The 17,554-nt window shown below is 42.0% G+C and overlaps 1 protein-coding gene across 1 annotated transcript; it reads left to right on the forward strand.

The window, feature by feature from the left end:
• Positions 1 to 1,410: 1,410 nt before the first annotated feature.
• fbxo33 (F-box protein 33) lies at positions 1,411 to 11,517 on the forward strand. Its single transcript, XM_078276859.1, has 6 exons — positions 1,411 to 1,988; positions 4,718 to 4,828; positions 6,635 to 6,795; positions 6,991 to 7,199; positions 7,394 to 7,691; positions 10,447 to 11,517. The coding sequence occupies exons 1-6, from the start codon at positions 1,543 to 1,545 to the stop codon at positions 10,710 to 10,712; spliced, it is 1,491 nt and encodes a 496-aa protein (XP_078132985.1). The 5' UTR covers positions 1,411 to 1,542; the 3' UTR covers positions 10,713 to 11,517.
• Positions 11,518 to 17,554: the final 6,037 nt, after the last annotated feature.

The following is a 17,554-nucleotide window of genomic DNA, read 5'->3' on the forward strand; positions in this document are numbered from 1 at the left end:
TACTGTTGTATTCTGTATTGTCTATTTTGTGTCTATGGTAAATTGAGTTTTTGATTTGTATATTATTTGTTGTTGTTTATTGTTATTGGGCCCCCTCCGAAAAGCTTTTAGTAGCTTATTTAAGGTTCCCCATTTCACGTGGCTTATATATGATCATTGTACCTTCTGAAATTGTGTTTAATGATACATTGATGACGTGTGAAATAAATAAATAAGTGATAAATAAGTGATACACAGGAGTATTTCATGAATTTCCAATTGTGTTGGAAAGTGCCATCCCAACTTCTGAAGTTCCTGTCTTCCTAAAGGAATATTTAAACTCATGCTGGAGGCATTAAGTTTAGCTGAACCTTCAAAGTAAACAAAGATATTGCTGGCACCCAAATATCTCAGCACAGTGTTTACTTTCTCTATGGCCTTGGCAGGGTGAGCAGTCTTATCATACAGCTGCTACGTCATCTATGGAGGCACAAAGCTGAAGTATTCCTCTGCCTGGAAAGGCAGGCTGACCTGAATGACACCTGGGTACCATAGTCTCAATTTACATAGCATGGGTTCATAAGATGGAAATTCCAAAGCAGGCGCCACTGGAGCAGTTTGGGGGTTCGAGGCATGCTCAAGGGCACCTCGGCAGTGCCCAGGAGGCAAACTGGCCCCTCTCCAGCTGCCAGTCCACACTCCATAGCCTACTTGGTCTGCACAGGGACCTGAATGCAATTTAAAGTTATGGTTATTCACATGACTGAAAGCAGAAGAGCTGTGTTTCAATATGAAAGAATGTGTTGGTTTCTTTAATGAAAGTTATAGTTTATAGATACAATTTCAGTGTGGTGCACAGCTGTGAGATAAACGCGTTCCAGTGCAACAGCCATGTAATAAATACTAGGCCTAACTACTACTTTCATGAGGCATATTATTTTTGTTAAGCTTGTCATGCTGCTGTCACTTTAACTTTATGTTGTGGTGTGGTTTTGTTCACCCTCTGTAATCTGTTTTTGAGTGGGGTATGATGAACCTCTTTATATAGTCTATGGTATGATATGAACCGTATAAACTGCAGGGGTCTGGATGGGAACAAATTCCAAAATAAAGCTCACGTGTTGGCTTGAGTTGTTTACTGCAGAGAAACACCGCCACCCCGCGGAGCATGGCAGTATGGCAAAAATAGCAGCACTTCAGGACTAAACCATTCATTTGACAACGAGGCGATGTCATCACTGATTGCCATAACACTGTTTGCTTTACACTATAGCCTTAATGTGGTTAAATACATAAAATCCTGTTTTTACCAAACATAAATGATGACACGTGTCCCGTTACAGGCTGTTTTGTAATGTTTGTGAGGATTGATTAGTTCCCCGTGCATTGAAAAGGAGTGGTGCGGTCCAATAGTATTGAAGGCAAAGCTGAAAAAAAGGTTTGTTTTCAACGAGAGGAAGAAGCGTTGCTGTTTTTCGCCGCTGCTGCACCGATTTTTAAAAACGGTTGCAACATTTATTTTATACCTAGGTGGTATTCGGCCAGCAGCTTTCTCAGCTCGCCATGGCTCTGTGCGGGGGTGTCGGAGCCATGGCTTTGCCTAGCGAGCTTATCGTCCACATATTTTCCTTTCTGTCCGACCGAGACAAGCTCCGGGCCTCGGCCGTGTGTTCACGATGGAGGGAGTGTCTCTTCTACCCAGCGCTGTGGACCGAGCTCAAATTGCGGATAGGTGGTGGTTGTAACGGCGGCGGCTCCAGCTCCAGCTCCAGCTCCGAGGAGACCCCGAGGCTGGAGTTCCTCATGCGTAAATTCGGTTCCTTCGTGCGGGAGCTGCAACTGGAACTCGCACCGGTGGAAGGCTACCTTAGTCCTCTAAACAACAACCCGTCGTCCACCAGGATGGACCAGCCCGATAGCGACCCGCAGCTCTCCCAGCGATGGAGAGACGCCATGGCCACCTACTTGGACCAGGTGTTGTGTGTGTTCTCCAGCATCCGCAACAACAGGTAACTTTGAATTTGCTCCAAAATCCCATTATGAGTTTTGTTTTTATTCAATTTCAGGAATTTGCATGGTACCTTCTCCTTTTTTGTAACTTCATATTATTTGGTGCGTCGCAGTAAGCTAGCAGCTAGCTAGCTCAGTTAACGTTAGCTATAAACAAACCCTGACGGAGTTACGTAACGTTAATAGGGTCATGTCTTTGCGGTGGAGTTAATAGCCAACGGGCTCTTAATATCTCTAAAGACGTTGTTAATATAGCCACGGTAACAGACAGTCTTTTATTGCAGTCTTACATTTGCAGTCATCAAATAATGATGTTATGTATGATGTATGCTTAAGTGATAATGTCAAGTCAAACGCTCGTCTGCGTTTCTTTTGTTGCCAGTTCTATTTTCTTTGTTGCATTGGGGTCTTCATACCAGCAGATACAATACAGCACTGGTGGTGGCTAGAGAACGCTTTGTTGACTGTGACTTGCTGATATCAGCACTGACATACACACAGACACATATACAGTGTATGTCACATTTAGCTTAGGTATGTAATCACATACAGTATGTGCTCCATACATAAAATCTAGCCACTTGGCTAATTTCTTCTGTGGAAATTACTATTCTGTAAAGCGTTACTTTGAATGTTAAGATTCCTGATTTCAGTGCAGAACCTCTCTCTATTATACCTTCTCCCACATTCTCTATTATTCTCTACAGTGCTTTGTAGTGTTGAAATAGCACCCATCCAATGCTGTGCAGTTCATGTCTTAGTTCTGCTGAGGGGGCTGAAACAATTTCTGTTGTCTCACTTGTTCTCACTGAGCAGTTTTTAAATAAAAAAAACGGACTGACGACCTAGCCTGTGTCCCAGATCCGTGCTGCATACTAATTCTAACACGGTTTTAAGGTTTTAGTGTATTTATTCTGGAATTGTGTGATAAAACATTCACTACATCCAGATGTCAGTTTGTGCATTCAACCTGCCTGATTCTTAAATGTGGTGTTAAACAATAAAGACTGTTGATTTTCTTGTATATAAAGGCCATGGAAGATTAGTATTAAGTATTATGGAACGGCGATTCAGATCTAGTCGGTTAACCAAAAAGGAATTACTGCAGATCCTGTGCATAAACAAACAAGCAGTACAAATGTTGATTCTTTTTTTAGTAGTACGTCATAGTAAAATGTGCCATACTCAGCTAATTATGTTATTTTAATCGCCATTTTTCTCAATTCAAACCGGTTGACGACTGACAAAGACAAATGCCAGCTGTCATATCTATCTTTAGCTCCCGTGATATCAGGTGAGGAAAAGCCAGTTTTTCATTCAGCTAACAGTGGTCCACCTCCACTGTCTGGTACTAGTACATGTGTGGTACACAAGATAATGAGAATAGATAACTTATTGTTCCTTTTACTTACGGTTTCACACACTAAGTAGATGCACATGAGACTGCTGTTGGTTTCACTGCAGAAGCAGTAAAGCTTAGCTCTCAGCTGATTTACAGGAAGTGGGCTTCAGGAAACATAATGCACACAGTACCTTGTATGTAGGCCTATGTCATGTGTGGCTGCACAGCACACATGTGGTTGATAATCCTTTCCCACAACTTACATCTGTGATCTTCCAAACATCATTATCAAAACAGATGCAAACCTTCTCTTTGGAAGAATGTAATTGGATGCATTGTGACGTCTAAGCCTACCTTGCCTGCTTTTCAAAGCATCACCTTTTGGTTTATAGTCTGCTGCTTGATTGTTGGCAATCTATTTTGGGTACCAGGATATAAAGGGTTCTAGACAGCACTGCAGCAAAGTGCATAGTTGCAATAATTCTGTCCTGATAGGAGACAACCCAGCAATGTACAGAACCAGGGCTGGATTAGATGGAGGTAAGCGATAACCCCCATTCTGTTGTTTGGATTAGAAATGCTTAAACCTAACCCCTGGTCTAGCTACTGATGCTTGTTTAAAATTGTTTCCAAGCACCCCTTATGCACTCCATGTGATAGAAACCGATATACAACTTACATTAGTAATGACTTACAGTGTTGACAGAGTAAACAGATGACAAAAAAAACATCCTTTTTGAGATTATTGTTATGTGACTAGGTTTGGTTCTCTGAATACGGTTAAGAATACTGACAAAAATGTAATGGGGTATACTTTTGTTATTGTGATACAGATGTCTCAGTAATGCTAGCACAGAACACTGATGTTTTCCCATTGTTTAATTTTAAAGAAAATGACTGAAGCCCACTCTTGTTGAAGGCAAAACTTTCACATATTAGTTTTTATTTTATTTTAAAGGTCTGGATAGGAATTGACCACAAGAGGGAGAAAAAAAAAACAGTTTCTAATGTATACTTACATTACATGTCATTTAGCTGACTCTTTTATCCAAAGCGACTTACAATTGCTATCTATGTCAGAGGTCGCACACCTCTGGAGAAACTAGGGGTTAAATGTCTTGCTCAGGGACACATTGGTTGATGTATCGCAATGGGAATTAAACTCCGATCTCCCACACCAAAGGCATGTGTCATATCCACTGCACCATCACCACCACCTGATAACTGTCTGTCAAAACATTCAAAAATATTGCTAAAATGACTTGTTAACATAAATCAATCTGGTATTGTTGAATACTTTTTCTTCTTTTCTGTATTTCTAACATTTTCTCTCTCTTTCTGTCTCGGTCTCTCTCTCTGTGTCTCTCTCTCTCTGTCTCTCTCTAGAAACCTGCGGAAGCTGAGTCTGTATGGAGACACCTGTGTTCTCCAGCAGGAGGGACTATTGGACAGCTCCCACCTGCACCAAATTCACCAGGGGGACAAAAAGATCAATGAGTAAGCCTGATTATGGCAACATAAAAGCAATTTTCTGTTGATTGTCAAAAATGGTTAGATTCAGTATTTGTTTCTCTCTATAGAGCGATTACTTGCATTGTAATCTCTAAACAGATATCTTCACGTGAATGCAGACCCTGTAGGCAACGGGACCAAAGATTTTGGTATCGGAAGCGCTCTGGATTCCGTCTGTAGTCCGAGTAGCATTGACCGATTACTATTGAGCGGGCTTTGGTTGCATGCAAGTAACAGTCCATGTGGAGAGCAAAAGAGGTGGAACGCATTGGCCAGAATGGAATCTCGGAACCCATCGGCTATCGTCTGACGACTTTTTATTAGCATTTTTCTTCTTAATTTATCTGCATTCATATGCAGATATGTTTATAGAGACTAGCCCAAATGTCACCTGGACTGTAGTCCAGCGGATGTACATTGCTAGGATAAAGCCTGACATGTCCCTCTGTGTGAATGAACAAAACCAGCATAGTGGCAGACCTTCATTGTGGCGCTATTGCGGGATCTCTGTGTGAAAGGTGCTAATGACAGGCATGTATGTTTGTGTGCGTGTGGGAGAGTATTATTTATAAAATGGCACTGTTGGCACTTTTGTTTGGAATTGGAAACGGTGTGTTGTTTAGTGTTTTCAGAAGGATAATACATTTTGCAAATGTGTAGTTTGTCATAATCCAGTCAGCAGGCACACAGCATCTCCAGCATCAACACATCACGGCACACAACATTAAACACACTCACTGTGTGTGTCCAGTATTCTGGTAATACACTGTTAATGTATGATTGAATAATGTAGCCGAGGCCGCTAAGGTGCAGCAGACTCTGTGGATCACGGTCTTTGAACAGGGAGGGATGCTTTAGAAACTGAGAATTGCAAATGATGTTGTAATGTTTTTTTTTTTAATAATCCAGTACGCCAACGTGCTTATTAGCAGATATTGGCTCTACTAGAACATTTTTAGAATCTGTGGTCAAATCTGAAGATGTTCATGCCACTGCTCTATAATCTGAGAAACTAATCTCAGCATTAACGTGTAGACATTAGGCCTAAAAATGGTAATGTTACTACATTGATGGTGTACTACATATATAGTATGTGTCAGGATACTCAATTTGTGGATTTCAACGTACACAGCCCATTAATCCAGAGCAGCATACAGATCATTGTCAATTTTGATGGCTTTTCCCTTTTTGAAATCACTTTTTTTCTCATTCATAGCAAACCAGTGTGGGTTTGTTTTGCAACTCAGTGGTAGTGAGGTGGGTGGCATCATTAATTGCGATGTTCATACCTTCCATCTTGTGCGTTTTAGGACAGGCCTTGAGGATCCGGCACAATCTAGACGGTGTCAGACTGTTTTCATGAACTGCACCAAACGATGTCAAATTAAATGTGTTGAAATATAATTGGCCAGATTACCCAAATATAGTCTGTGTGCTGTTGAGTCAGTGTTCAAGGCCACAACAGAGTTTAATAAGGTAGCATGTTCTGTTTGGTTTCATAGGTCTTACAATGTTATGTAAAAGCATAACAATGTAAAATGTTCTCAGTGCAATGTTTTTCAATTCCATATCTTTCTCTTTGCACAAATGTATATTGAGGCTGCTTTTCCTTCTTCACTTCAGGTTTATTTTTTAGGATGAAATTTGTCTTAAATTTCATTTGAACTGGCATACACTGCTCCCATGGTGTCTTAACTTTAATTTAAGTTGAAGGAAGCTGTGTTCATGCTGGTAAAGTGCATTGAAGCTAATTATCTTCCACCCTCTCGTCTCCTCCCCTGTGCTCTGCAGAGTCCAGCAGTTGTTCATGGAATTGTTGTCTAACAGCAGGCAGCTGCGGTGGTTGTCCTGTAGTTTCATGCTGGGTCTGGTGACTCCCTGCTCCTTGGCCTGCCTGTCAAATCCTTCAGCCGAGACCCTGCAGCACCTCAGTTTACTGGACCACCAGCTGGGTATGTATTGGTGTCTTTCTGGAAATGTTTGTCTGTAACTGTATAAATGCAGTAGCAGCTTCAATTAAAAACAAAGGGAAATTGGGTTGTATTGGTGTAAATCCTTAACAGTTGAACCCATAGATACGACAAAAGTTGTAGTACATGTTAGTGGTATGTTTGTACAACTTGTGATCTCTCCTGAATTTCCCTCAGGTCCCCTCATCTCGCCATCAGAGTTGGATCGTCTGTCTAATCTTCATTCTCTGGCTCTGGATTTCTCTGATTTGACATCTGAGCTTTGTGGTCTGCTGGCATCTCCACGCCGAACTCCACTGCATCGCATCTCCCTGCTGCTCAATGGCGCCGCCCTGGAGTTCAAACCATTAGAAGGGACCGCTACAGAGGACGATTGGAAGGCACTGGTAATGCAACATGTATCTTTGTTTCTCAGTCTTGTTGGCCCTCTGCTAGAGTTATTCCAGGACAACCTCATGCTTTATTTAATGAAAAGATAAGAGTGTTTGAAATGAATTATGTCAATGAAACGACAGTTACATGGCCACTTTTTGTCAAGTCTTCATGTGTACATCAGTCAAGTTTGCCTGATCCTCCCCAGATTCGTGTTAGTGCCAACCTGCGAGTGTACATCATGGCCCTGGAGGTCAACAGCTCAGAGCTCCTCAGGGTCCTAAAGCCTAGCCTTCCTCTGGAGCGCCTCCACCTCGACAGTTACAGCACACTGGTGACTGACGCCACATTGGAGCTCATTTCCCAGCAGTACAACAAGACGCTAACTCACTTCCTGCTCCTGAGGGATGACCCCGACTTCCCTGACCTCAGCATCAATCGGAACGAAGACCCGTTGGTCCTCTTGGCATGGAGATGTACTCAGCTGGCTGTACTGGTGATACATGGTGAGTTCAGCTTGTTGTTTCGGGGATGTACAGTATGTGACTTCAGGTTAATTCTGATCAGTGCTGGGCCAACCTTATGATGACAAACACTCTGATCAGTGCTGGGCCAACCTTATGATGACAAACACAAGTGGTTGTAGTGGTTAGCATGGTAGTGGTAGTATATAAATTGGTTCAGGCTTGATTGGAGTAATCTGAATGGCTTTTTACTTGACAATGGGTTGGAAGCCAAGAAAAACAGAACTGACTTTAAAACCTACATGTTGCTACTACGATATATCAATTCCAGTGCTGTTGTTGAAACCTAGTTTTTACCTTACTAGGTGCTTTCTGACCGGATAGTACTTTTTAGAGGAAAAGTACACTTCTAAGCAGTTCTAAGAACTACTCTTCCCCCAAAATCTTTTTTTCTGTTTGCATTCCCACTGGCCAAGTGGCCATAGGGACTGGTAGGAGGGGTAAGGGAGTGACGCAAGCACGGCAACGGTCTTTATAGCATCGTCACTAGACCTTAGCGCCACATACAACAACAATAAAGCAGCATGGAGGAGGCCGTACATGGCCAGCAGTGCCTGCACCTCCGCATCAGTCCACTTTTCCGAGTTCCGCATTCCGTCCATTCTCGTAGTAATTCTCGTAATGTTTTGCTCAACACAGACGGAACAGACCTCGCCTCTGCCTGCCTGCGTGCGTGCGTGTGTCTGTGTCTATCTCTGACTGTGTCCGTCTCTGACGGCCAGCGAGCCGCAGGACACGCTTGTGGAGTTTAACTCCGAAAAGACAGTTAACCACAGGTTCCCGTTAATCTTATGATGGACAAACTAACCGTCAACGGCGAAATAAAAGCCTCTTATTTACGAGAGCGGTCTGAGAGACCTCCAACTCACAGCGAGGTGTCTGAGCATGACTGGCCGAGCGACGAGCTAGAGGCCGGGGCAGGCGCCTGCTGGCTGTCGCCTCACTTCATGGAGCTTCTCAACTCCTAAAACTTTGAAGCAAATTTGCGCAAGACTGCCTATATTCGAAATCTAAACAGTTAATTTCTCGCCTAAAACGTTGTCAGAAGTGAATTTAATGATGAATAAGATGGTGAAAATTGTTGTTGTCCCGTTGTTGGTTGTTGCTCTGTCTGCAAGTTTCCGAGTTGGCAGTGGGCGTGACTTATAAGTTCGACCAATCAAGTACACCTAGGAAAAGGGAAAAGACCCTGCTCTGAAGTAGGAGCTAAGAAAGTACGCTACTGAGGCCAGAGGAACTTAAAAATCCCCAAATTTTTCCTGTCGGAACACGGCGAAAAAAGTGTTCTAGGGACGTTTAGTCCTAAGAACTGCAAAAATCCCTCCAGACGGAAAGCCCCTCATGTGTGGTTAGCAAAAGTGCTCTGCTTTGCTTTCAGGAAATCGAAACTTTACAGAATTGAAGTGCTTATTTTCAGAGGCATCATTAATTGTACTTGTAACTCAAGACAATGACTCTTACAGTAGTTCTTTTCTAAGCAAGATGCAACCATGGCTGGCCCTAGATAGCCACTATCATGTTAAGCTTAACATTTAACCTAAATAAATAGATTTGTTGGCCACAAGAAACTGTAAACGCAGAAAGTTGTGTTTCTGGCCACATGATGGATTTAAGAAAGAAATATTCGCTCTCCTGATAGCTCTGTTTTGCTCTATACCAACTTCTGAGAACAAATGTGTAGCTTGTTAGCTGTTCACAATTAGTCACTAACTTTGTCTGGTGCTGTGCAGGTAGCATACAGTGGGTTTATTTTCACTGAAAACCACTTCCTGCTATGTTTGGAAACAAAGCTGATTTAGAGTGAGTGAACCAAGCAGTGAGGTTGCTAGCAGCAAAAAATGAGCTGAGGATGAATGCAGTGGTTATAATCTGTGGGTTTGTCACTGTGAGACATCTTCAACATAACACATCGTGACATCCATTTTTAATGTAAAAGTTTTAAATAAAGAAGCTTCAAGGCTTGCTTAATGTCTGTGGTATAGCAGTGTCCAGGTAGGAAGCAGAATATCTAACATGTTTGACCTGTTTTCAAATACTGCACAGCAATTGGTTGAGATATTGCAATTAATATTGTCAGTGCATTCAACTGCCATTTACAGGCATTGTGTTTACAGAATTAGGTCAAAGTTCCATCTAGGCAACTATATGAGATGAGGAAATGATGAAGTGACAGAAGAGAATCCCATTCCTAATGAGTGTAAATTTGCCACCATTATATCATCATATATTATGTCATGGGTTGTACCTAATGGTATGTTGAATGTAAAGCTGTATAGAATAGGCCTGTCACGATAAAACATTTTGCTGGACGATAAATTGTCCCAGAAATGATTGCGATAAACAATAATATTGTCGTTCTGAGACCATTTTCATCTAATATAATGATAATGGCATAATAATGCATGTACAACTTTTCAAAGATCAGTAAACTTTTATTTCTAAAGAATGTTTAACACTGGACCCGGAAGACATTTTAAATATCCACAATAAATGAACAAAACAACCAAAAACAATAAATAAAATGGACTCTCAGTCTCTGTTAACAAAAAAATGCACTTGAATAAAAACCAAACACAGCCGAAAACAATAAATAAAATGGTCATTTTTCCTCGTTTTTATTTATCATGCGATTAATTGATTTATTGCATATTGTGACAGGCCTAGTATAGAATATTCAGTATTTATCCTTATTATTGGCCAGATTAGTCCACCTCCCTGAACACATCTCTCTCTGTAGGTTACACTGTTTGGGCCCATAATTTGGTGGCCATCTCTCGGCTGCGTGGCTCCAACCTTCGCGTCCTGACCATCTCTGAGGAGAGCATCGACTTTGATCCGGACCAGGCAGTGTGCATGGATGGCGACCCGGTCCATAACCTGGTCAAGGAGGTTTCTCTGGGCCTCGCCCGTGTCTGGCACCCTTGCCTGGATTCCAGCCTGGTTTTGTCCGAACCCACCCATCACTTCCACCATGAGCTGCACTCCTTCAGCATGGGCATGTAGGCAGGGATGGCAAGTCCAACACATCACAGCCTAAACTGTGTCAAGACCAGTCCAGACCAACAAAGTCCAAGTCAACTCAGACCTCTAAACCCGGCCAAAGCAGACCTAAGTGAGAAATCTAAACTGGATCTTAAAACAATCTATGAATATCATTTATGTGAGCTGATTGTTTTTATTTTTACTTTTATTTTTTTTGTTTCTTTCACCGGGGTTTTAGCACACAATCAAGTCCTACCATTTTCCAAATGATTCCCCCTGTTTTGCCTCCTGATTATCTAGTTAGCCAGTGTCTTGGAAAAACAGATAAAATCTTTTGATGTTTTAAATAGTTTTTCCAGTTAAGAATATCCCTTTTAAAACTGGATATTCTAATATAAACTGGATATTCATTCAGTTAGAAGTCATACCACTCTGTGGTCCCTGACCACAGACAAGACTTGAGTCATGAACCATTTTTTATTTGTCTGCCAAAATGGGTCACTCGTACTCTGCTGCTTCAAATGCCCTCTTGTCTGGCATGGCCCAGTCTGGTCTGGTCTTGATCGAAAAGTCTTCAGCGCTTGATGTCTCCCCTTCACCGTAATAACCTCCAGAGCCTCTGTATGATGTAACTTTGATTTCTTTGACTGTTCATCTCTCCCTGCTCTGTGTATAATCTTGTTTTCCTGTGTGGTGGTTCCCTTGCCTGTATAGGCTTTGTGTGTATTTAAATACAGATATTATATTATTATTATCCTGCTAACAGCGAGAACAGGACAGGCAGGCGGGTTGATTGATGGACCAGTGGGATTTAGGGGGGGGAATGCTTTTTAACCTCTGCTCTGTCTGCTCAACTCTAGCAAAGGTTGGAGTTTGTAAACTAACCTATCAATTGCTTCCTGGGTAACACAACCATAGCTGCTTCTTCTGTTGCTTTGAAAGTGCACACTTGTCCACTAGTTCGAGAGCCTTGGCCAGCAGGGTGGGAATCTCCACTGCAATGTGGCTGACTGTGGCAGGTGCTAATCAGTTGTAATGCTGTGTTCAGCAACAACCATGTCAGTGCTATGGCTCGGATCAATGGATATATTAAGGATTTTGAGCACCTTACTGATGGTGTAATGGAGAATATTGTTACATGCTTGCAGCCAACACATTTCCCGGCGAGCTCACTTGTCGACTTTTCGGGAAACCTTGCTAGCTGATTAACTGGGGAGCCTCGTCTTCCGACTGACATTCAGAGCCGAACTATAAAATGCAGCCTGTCACAATACAACACCCCCCTCCCCCAGCTGGTAGTAAATGTTTGCATATTTCTTTCTATATTCAGGATATAGGATATAGCTGCTCTTCGCTCTCAATTAGAGGTAAAGACTTTCTGACTGGTATCACTGGTTCCAGAGCCCTTTTTTGTATTAAAATGTATTTGAGTCAAAGAAAAGAAGTCATCGAGTCAAAGAAAAGGAGTGTGCGTCATAATATGAAGGGCTCTGAAATTAAAAAAAACCTAGAAATAGTTCTGCATTATTCTGAAGAGGAAATGGGTTTTCATTCCATAATGCCATATATATTGGATTAATCTTTGTGACCACTTCCAAAATTCTTGGTGTGGCCATGCAAACAAAACCAGTATTTTGTAGGCACATCTTTTCAAAGGTGGTGAATAACAAACCCAGGTTTTTGCTGCCATGCCAGCAATGCAGATTGTAGGCAGAAAGTGGTTTTCTCTCAATGGCGGATTTCGTGTTGTCGAGTAAAACATTTCTCAATAAAGAACCGGGAAAAGAAAATGATGCACTGAATGTAACTAAACTCTCATTCTGTTGGCCAGTCGGGTTATTGTTTTATATTGAAGGCCTGCTGTATAGCTATATTTGCCTCAGAAATTTGGCAGATGCATATCTTGCCACAACAGTCACGGCTACTGAATAAATGCATTTGGACATGGGTTCCACTGACAGCCAAGACTGGGTAAGTTTTTTTTCGAGAAGTGGCACCTACAGCACAACAAGGCTTTGGGTCAAAACCTTTGGCGTATTTCTGTGATGAAAAATATTCTCTGTCAGTCTCAGGTAGGCTTTTAACATCACTATGACCAGGACAGCGGTGGTGATAATGTCGAGTACAGTTTGTAAAACAATCAGTTGTCGTCGTTTTTTTGTTTTTCCTCTTGAGTCACAGTTGCCTTGGAAACAGCCCCTTGTTTTCTGGATACAGTTGTTGTTGTTGTTGTTGTTGTTGTTGTTATTAATGATGTTTATCTTGCCATCTGATAAACCCTCTCTCCACCTTGGTTGGGGGATCAGTAAACTTAATCATATACATTTGTTTTCAAAGATTAAGGTTGATAGACTAAAGAGTGGCAAAAACAAGTCTGCTCATTGCACATGTTTTATATCTCCAGAAGATGTTGTGGAGGACAGAGAGCGGCTGTGGAGTGAAGGAAATCAATGCTGTCGATGGACCTGCTAGGCCAAAATTTATAAATGAAATAAGTGTTATTCAGGCTCTGTGGAAGTACAAGCATGTTAAGGCTCAGGGCCCTTGCCAGGCATTGTCGACCAAATATCTTGTGCTCTACACAAACCTAATTGTGAGTACGACCAGTGGATAACTGGGCCAAGACTGGTTACATCTGATGCTCCAGTGTTGTTGTGACTACTGAAAGGTTATTAAAGACAGCTGGGGTAGACTGGGGTCTTATTAAGGCATTTCTTGAGCCGAGTTGAGTGTTTGGTTGGGCTTTAGAGCACCTATAACATGCATAAGTAAATGCTACCAACTAGCCATTGTTAGGAAAGATCCCCTACAAATGGCTTCAGCTCACTTGTTTTGCACACCATGGCGCTTTAGAGGTCGGTGCAATGGCACTGCAGACTGTGAAGGTCCGTATCAAGGTCTGTAGTTTACAAGATTGACCTGCGATTTTCCCATGGACTTATATGGATCCTGAGTTATACAGTGTGCCAGCACTTTGCTAGGTTCAGTGTGAATTGGTCCCAGTGGTTACCAAATGTTTGCTCATCTGTTAATGGACCTTGATGGTTTTAGCCATGATAATCTCTCTAGTCCTTGGTCCATATCTCAGGCTGTCTGTGGCTGTATATAGAGCTGCACACTCAAACACTCCAGAGGGGATAGCCATACCAACGTAACACATTCAGACCAAAATATGTTGGCTTTTATCTCATTTTCTTCCTCCCCTCCTCCTAATTGTACCTCTCGTCTCATTTTTTTTTAGAGCTCAACTTTGCTCTTTCATGTGAGAGATTTAAGCTGTTTGTATTGTGTATAGGCATCACCTGATAAGGAGGGGGAAATCACGGCAATCTACTGTAGAATGTAATTTCAAACTAGAGGGTCACCTTAGCGGAGCGAATAGATTTTTACTAACAAACTATTTTAAAAAGCTGATTTTACAAACTCCACCCTCACCCACCACAGGTGTTTCCTCCTCTGGTTCCTGTCTTCTCAAGTCCCCACACGTTATTGGCTCCACACTAGATTTCAGATCGCACTGTTTGGGCCGGCCAAAAAGTTTTTGCCCAGAATAAAAGGGGATTGGCTGTGGGGTTTTTCTCAGACTATGGTCAGCTTGAGCAGGATAACGTTTTCATTTAACCATAATATTCCCATTTGGATAATGTATAAAAAAAATAAAGTGCTGTTCTAATCATAAATTTCACTCCCATACACTTATGAAAGTCTTCCTGTATGGAGGTTCCAGGACAAATTCTTTACCAAAAGTTAATGTTTTTTGACAATTTGCGATTATAGACATATTTCACAATCACAAAAGTGCAGAGAAAGATGAGAGATTATAAAGACAATATGCATGAGAGCAGAAAGGCACTGCAAAACAATGTTTTTTTTTGTTTTTTTTTATTCTGTTGAATCTGTTGATTCTTCACCAATAGACACCAAAATGTTAGTGAAGACGGTGTGGAACGAGCTCTGTGTTGTCCTTGCAAGGAGAGAAGAGGTGAGACAAAGTTCTGCCAGTAAGCCAATGCTGATAGGCAAATAACTTCACCCTCACATAGAGTTTGGCAAAATAAACGACAAACATGGTCACTTTATGGCATAGCATTTTAAAAACTACGATCAGTGGAAAAATGACCTATCCCTGATCTCTTTGTATCATCGCTAATAGCTGAATATTGAGCCATCTTGTGCCTGAAAGCTTCTGGAGTCTTACTGCTTTTCAAACCTCTGCTCTCCCCAAGTTATTAGCTTTGTGTTGTTTGTAGTTGTTGCTGTGATTGTTAGTTCACTCCTTAGGGAAGCCGCATTAGAGGCTATAGTAGCTAGGGTTTCCGAACATGTTTCAGCACACATGCTTTTTATTTTCTCTTGGAGCGTGCCTGTATTTTCTGAGCACGTTTACATGTAAGCTTTCAAAAGTGTACCCAATAGTAGTGTGTAAATAAGATGGTTGCTGTGTGTGTGTGTGAACAAGTTGTCCGTAGCGCAGCCGTCATGTTCTCTGCATGCAAGTGTGTGTTATTGAAGGGGGGGGCTTTCTCATGTTCAGCAGTGTAGTCTTATCGCTTCTACTGCAGCAGGAAACCGCAACAGAAAATCCTTTGTTCTCAGGGTACAATCAGTTTTCAAAAAGAGGAGGAGGAGGAGGGAAAGTTACAATAGCTCAGGCCTCTAGCTCACTTATATGAATAGTAGGAGTCACTGGATCTGTTCTCCTCCCTTGTTGTGTTTTAAGCTGCCAAAGACCACAGTGGAACAAACTTAACCCAGACACAAGTCTATCTGAAGTGCCCATGGACACATACACTGGCAGGAGGCTGGTCCAGTATTCTTTCCTACTCTACACCTCCTTCTAATACTTTTCTCCTCTGACATTTGTTTGCTGTTGATATACTATGGACCATACTGTGCTGGACCAGGTCAAATGTCAACAGTCTCGTCCTGTGGTTGGCGTGAAAACTGAGACCAAAGCAGACCTGCGCACAAACATTTGGCCAGTGTTGTGTTAGTGGCTGCACCCTATGTTAAGAAAATGTAGGATTTTACACTAGCTGTGTAGAATGTGTGTGTTATGGAAGGCGCAGTTGGACATTTATAACCAACATATGTTACTTTAATAAAGGTAAGCAGCGTTGTAGCACAGCTTGTACAATGTGGCCAAATTCCTATCTGTGAATGGCACTCAGGGTCTACACACTGCATGTTGCTGAGGCATCATAGAGCAAAGCAAGGCCTTTCTAGTCCAGCGCAGTATGCTTCTATAGTGTGACAGAGGCTGAAGCAGAGAGGTCTGGCCACCATATTGCTCCCCCTCTCACTCTCTCTTTTTCCCCCCATCACCTGTTTCACTGTGAGGAGTGAGTGAATGTAAAACTTAAGGCGAGGAGGACGAGGAGTTTGGTTCAATCTCAGAACACGTCCGGGACTAAACATTCCCTCGGATGCTTCCTGAAGCTACTTTCTGACAGATTGTAGCCTCCCAGCTGGGACACATGCCAGCGTGCCTAATCTGATATGTTGCACGGCAAGCCTGTGGCCAAGGTCAAATTTGATGGGAAGTGTTTAGTCCCAGGCTTTCGGAGCTGTAAAGTGATTTGCTGCTAGAGATCTGCTAGGAACAGGACATTCCACATGGGGGTCGGTCAGGCCATCTGACTTGCAAAAGGTTTACTACAAGGCTAAAGTGTCCGCATTTTTTTTTATTTTATTTTTTTACTTTGAATGAGTTGGTCTTTTTTTTTTTTGAAGGGACACCAGATTACCAGCTGGTCTGAGCAGAGTGGAGATGCGATATCATTTAGAAGTGGTTAATTAAAGTGTGTCGCTCTTTGAAAGGACTGTGTTTCTAACATGTGTTTCTGCAATGCCAAGTTTTGCTTTCACTTGATGCTTCAGCATCCTGAGGGCATTTTGCGGCATTTTGTGTCCGGTACACAAAAGGTCACAGGTGTGAAAGCAACTTACACGGACTGTGTGCTAAACATAAGAGACTAGCTTCTCTTTTTACAAAATAAATTGGTTTCACCCATTGAATCAATCTGCCAGATTAAAGAACCTCACAATACAGTAAGAGGAAGTTTGTCTGCGTATTTAGTACATACATGAATGCGCACAGAAGTGACCGTACATAATCCCTATGGATACACAGGGGCACCTTGAGTCTGGGCTGGATTTATTTATACACCATATGCAGAGAGAGGTTTGTGTATGACTATACTACACTGTGTGCACACAGAAAGACGGATCTGTGCTCGCAGAGCCTTACTTTTAACAAGTTCTGCCATTAAACTGAATGGTTTGAAGGCGAGATGAGGCGTCAGTTATTCAGGAGACCATTACCAGCAGTTACTGTACATTGATATGGTCGCAGCCAGTTTAATCTGCCCGTTTGACCCATTTGTTTAGTTTTTGTTTGTTTTTCTGTGCTTTTTATATGCATTCATAGAGAAATCCTGGAAGAAATCAGGACCCCTGTGGCCTGATGGGTAATTGAATCCACATAGCTGCCCTCTGATGTACTCCATCTGAGACAGCTTATAAAAACTGTTGTGATCGCAGCGCTGTAGATATACAGGGATCTGGGTACATCTGTCCTACCAGGCCCCATATAAATTACAAAGAGTTGGGTTCTAATACTCAATAGCCAATAGTAATACCGTTGACATGGACAGATGTGTGAGCAACCAGCGTGTGTTATTTTAGTACCAAAGCAGCCGATCGGTCTAAACAGGCTCACAGCCACAGGCAGACATCAGACATTACAGTTTCAGTTCCACTTTGATCATTGGTCAGACTCTATGCCAACTTGAGTTTGTAATGTTGACTTTCTGGATGTTTGAAATCTTGTGAAAGTATACTTAAAATAGCTGTAGAAAAGA

Source organism: Sander vitreus, chromosome 20 (assembly GCF_031162955.1).
Source record: "Sander vitreus isolate 19-12246 chromosome 20, sanVit1, whole genome shotgun sequence".
NCBI classification, from domain to species: Eukaryota; Metazoa; Chordata; class Actinopteri; order Perciformes; family Percidae; genus Sander; species Sander vitreus.

Bases quoted from the DNA above. Each gene is read 5' to 3' on its own strand.
- fbxo33 (XM_078276859.1), top strand. From the start codon at position 1,543: ATGGCTCTGTGCGGGGGTGTCGGAGCCATGGCTTTGCCTAGCGAGCTT. The intron at 6,796-6,990 runs GTATGTATTGGT...AATTTCCCTCAG, and splicing joins TTTACTGGACCACCAGCTGG to GTCCCCTCATCTCGCCATCA. The intron at 7,692-10,446 runs GTGAGTTCAGCT...CTCTCTCTGTAG, and splicing joins GGCTGTACTGGTGATACATG to GTTACACTGTTTGGGCCCAT.